The sequence below is a fragment of the Notothenia coriiceps genome, unplaced genomic scaffold (assembly GCF_000735185.1).
Source record: "Notothenia coriiceps isolate Sejong01 unplaced genomic scaffold, NC01 NC01_scaffold00027810, whole genome shotgun sequence".
In the NCBI taxonomy this organism is placed as follows: domain Eukaryota; kingdom Metazoa; phylum Chordata; class Actinopteri; order Perciformes; family Nototheniidae; genus Notothenia; species Notothenia coriiceps.
This window is the reverse complement of record NW_011360511.1, coordinates 53,503-57,604: the sequence shown is the minus strand read 5'-3', so window position 1 is coordinate 57,604 and position 4,102 is coordinate 53,503. Positions and strand designations below refer to the sequence as shown.

The window sequence follows — 4,102 nt, the reverse complement described above, 5'->3', positions numbered from 1 at the left end:
TTCCACCCATGTTTCTACCATGCCTGTATCCATTTCCGTCCTGCTGATGTAAACACTGACGTATGCTGCTGTGATTGGTCGATAACCATTTTTCATGACGCAAAGCATACACGAATTTTAATTGGCTGACTTCACCCATGGCCCCTCCTCGCGCGGACATTTGAAAACGGCTTTGTGAAGAGTAAGAAGAGAGACGAAGAAGAACTTCCCAGGTGAGAGAGAAAATAATTAAAAAACGAGGTCGCCATGACCAAAACGGATTATTGAGAGGGTTGTTATTAAATGTTTGTGCGTGGGGAAGAAGCTGACTATTAAGGAAGTCAGCCGAATTGCAAGGTAAACGAGTAACCTCGCTAACTAACACAACAAGTAACGTTAGCATTTACTGTTAGCTTCCTAATGTTAGCTTCATGTCGGCGGTTTCTTTTCAAAACGCTCGTTGTAGTTATAATAATTTGACGTAACTGATATAGTAAAGCCACACTTTTTAACTCGGTAATATTTAGTACTGTCTCGTGTTGTCAAGCGTGGTTTCATTTACTTTGTTTCCGCTACTTATCGATGCAGACATGGCTCCCAGGAAAACAAGAACTACGGCCAAGGCAAGGAAAAATAACCCCAAGACGGCTAAGCTAGAAGCCTTCCTGGAGGACTTCGACATCGAGGGTGATTATATATTTCACGTATTTTACACTGCAATTTCAATAGTGTTTTATGGCAATCCATGACAGGCTTGCTGTATGTTGCTTAGTAAATCTACTTTCAAAATGTTATTTTATATTTTAACCTAGCAGATTTAAATGCTCTTAATACTAAGATTCGTTAAATGCTTTTGTACATGTGTTTGAACCCCACTTTTCCATTAAGTAGGAGACACGAATATTGACACGAAACAGTGGATATTGAATATTGGATAATAATTATTTTCTGAATCGATATACAAAAAATACCAATGTTATTAAATCATTAAAAAAATGTAGATCATTGTTTGTACTTGCCCTGACACTGCAAAGTTGAAAAATAAAGAAAGCAGTAGTCTTCTCTCCTTTCTTATCTATACCTCAGACCTTGCTGTAAAGCAATACCTTTTTAAATCTTTGGTTAACATACATGCCGGTAAAATAAATGAAATCTGCTTATATTATTGATCAATCAGGATAATCTAGTATAAGACTATCTTTACTGGTTCATTTTCATTCAACTGGGCATTTGAAAGTTGTAGTTTGTCAATGTTGAGACAATGTTAGCTTCTTTATAAACTAGTGGAGTAAGCTAAAACTATTTTGTTATGTTTCACAGTGAAGACCAGAGTGGATCAGATGAAAGAGAAGCTCAACCATCTGCTGAAAGATGTGGACAAAGGCTACAACATGGCACTCATTAAGCTCCCAAAGTGTCTCCGCCAAATGCCATGGATGGAACAATTCAGTGAGTTTACAAAAACAGTTGGATATTAGTCCAACCAAACCAAAGTCCCAATTCACGAAATGTGGAATACTGCTGATCTGGTGTTTTTCACTCCTTGAACATGTTAAACGATCGTATGATATGCACTGGTGTTACATTCATTGTTTTATCATTGCAACTTTATTAAATAAATGCTTCCTTCTTTGCAGAATCTGAGAAACCAAAGTCACCAGAAGTGGCGAATGTTAGTGTAAGTTGATTGTTTTACTTATTATATCATGGATTTGCAGGTTCAGTTTCTCTTTGGCATGGTTAGACTCACCTCTTTCTCTATTAAACACTCATTCAGTTCTTAATAAATGTGTCCAACAGAGAGAAGAGGAAGCTGCTATTGTTGAGAGCATTGTGGCCGAGAACAATCCAGCCCTTTTCCAATCAGTCGAAAAAGGCATGTCAAAAAAAAAAGTTTGGTTTACATTTGAACTATTTTGAATTCAATAACTAAATGTTTGAAGTTGATTTAATCCCAACTATTTTGTCTTCAACCCACAGCAACAAATACATCAGCTAAATCCACTTTAGAAGATGAAAACCCCTCGGGCACAACACGGAAGGTAATGGATGATTTTGATTTAAGCAAGCATAGAATACACCCAGCTGAGTGTTTGAGAACATCGTTGATATAAATATGGAGAGTGGGTGGTTGCTATGGAATGTCCTTTGTGTGCAATGTTCAGTCACTGGTGTTTAACGGCTTGTTCCTAATTCAGGCGAAAGCAACAAGGAAACCTCCAACCACATCAAAGAGAGCAAAGGCCCTGACGGTCAGACGGTAAAGTGGTTCTTAATCTCTTTTAGGGGAAAATGATCAATATCATTTAAAAATACAGTGCTTTGTAAAGAACGCAATTTTTTTTTTTTTCCCTTTTTTAATTTTTTCCCCAAATTGTTTCTTAAAATATTTTAAACAAATGTATATGTTAATCATCTTTGTTGTGTTGGTCAAACTATAGAAGTATTTAATGCTTGTGTATAATGAATACAACAGATTATCTGAACCTCTTTTATACTGAATAGCAATATTGGTCTCACATCTGGTTGGCAATTATGTCATACTAAGTTGTCTCTGTCTGGTTTCAGATCGAGCAGGAATCCATTTGTCACTCCTGCAAGGAAAAGGAATTATTCTCTGATGATGGGAGCCACGCCCCTCATTACCCCACGCTTTGATCCCAGGTAAGCAGGCTTCATAGTAAAAGCTGCATTTAAAAATGCATAATAATATTGTCCCTGTTTCTGCATTAAAACTGTCTCGTTACCTGTTAAGCATAAATCTGATATTGACCTCCTATTGGCATCAATCAAATTCTGCATAAGGGAAGTCTGTTGGTTGGGTTTAAACGCCTCTCTCAACCTACTGTATATGAAGAGATGAATAAAACCTTTATCCAGCTGTGTACTCCTTGCTTTTGATGTGCTATATTCAGTATTGTACATTGTGAAATGCCTGTACTGTTATGCTCTTAACTGTTAGGCTAGTTGTTATTTTTATGAAAACAGGCAAATAAACATCCTAACTATTGCATCAAATCCCAAGATAACTTTTAAAACGGTTTGGGATTTGTAGTTCTTATCTGCAGGTAGATTAAGCCTCTTTAGATGTTTTACATTATGTGGGCATTAGAGACTTGCTCTCATAGCAATGTTGCTAATTCTGTTTGACTGGTCGAAGCCACACACACACAGTATAGTATTCAACATACTTATCTCATCTTATTCTCCTTCTTGCGCCACATATATTGTCATGCTGCTCGTCCGGCAGCATTGACACGAAACACACAAGAAACACAAATCGCCGAAAACTGTGATCCTTTGCCCCATAGGAGAATGCTCAAAAACACCCCACTTTGACCCCCTACAGATATCGCACACTGAAACGTAGAACAACAATTACAAGTTCAAACGGTTCTCGAGACGATGGACTTTATTAGACTAATTGGATATCTTTTGATAGCTAGTATGGTTTTCATGTAATCGCAGCTTACGTTTTGTGAAACTGTCACACTGTTTCCCATTTTATAATGGGTGTGTATGGGAGAGCTTAAGACTCGTGCTGCGTTCACAACTAAAAACGCTTGAGTTTCACCGCGGCTGTCATCTGCGTTTACTCTCCTCATTCAAACGACGCGCTGGCTAGGGGGCTACAACTACAACAAAATGAACATTTGACCGTGATGTAATTGTAATACACGTTACACGCCCCCTTCAATCGCCTCAAACGCGCCACCGGAGCGAATTCGCATCTTTGCATTGAATTTTCATGTAATCGCGCCGCCCCAAAAATCTCATCGCGTCCGGTGTGAACGCAGCATTAGAGTGACATCACGGCTAGAGGGGGGAGGAGCTGTAAAATCTGAAGAGTATTTTTCTTCCAACTATTACTCGGATGGCCACAATTTTCACTCTTCATGCATAATTTGGTGATCATAATGTAGGGAAATGTGTCACGGCCGCACCGACACACTAATTTAATCAAACGGATTTACACATATAGCAAACGCGAGAGTCATCAGGGTCCGGGAGTTCAAAACTTTTAATCTCAATCAGATCCGATCCGATTTTGAAATCCCATTTTTTGTGATCCAGGATCAGACAAGTCTGCCAAATGTTGTCCCTGGAGTTCAAAGCAATTCAG

General features: G+C 38.5%; 1 protein-coding gene across 2 annotated transcripts; it reads left to right on the top strand.

Annotated features, from left to right (window-relative positions):
- The first annotated feature begins 129 nt into the window (after window positions 1-129).
- cdca8 (cell division cycle associated 8) lies at window positions 130-2,696 on the top strand. 2 transcript variants are annotated; one of them, XM_010785506.1, is made up of 8 exons: window positions 130-212; window positions 568-666; window positions 1,300-1,428; window positions 1,617-1,657; window positions 1,780-1,855; window positions 1,960-2,021; window positions 2,178-2,239; window positions 2,548-2,696. In XM_010785506.1, the coding sequence occupies exons 2-8, from the start codon at window positions 570-572 to the stop codon at window positions 2,645-2,647; spliced, it is 567 nt and encodes a 188-aa protein (XP_010783808.1). In that variant the 5' UTR covers window positions 130-212; window positions 568-569; the 3' UTR covers window positions 2,648-2,696. The 2 variants fall into 2 exon arrangements, with proteins under 2 accessions (XP_010783808.1, XP_010783807.1); XM_010785505.1 differs by lacking the exon at window positions 130-212 and adding an exon at window positions 222-336.
- The last annotated feature ends 1,406 nt before the right edge of the window (window positions 2,697-4,102 follow it).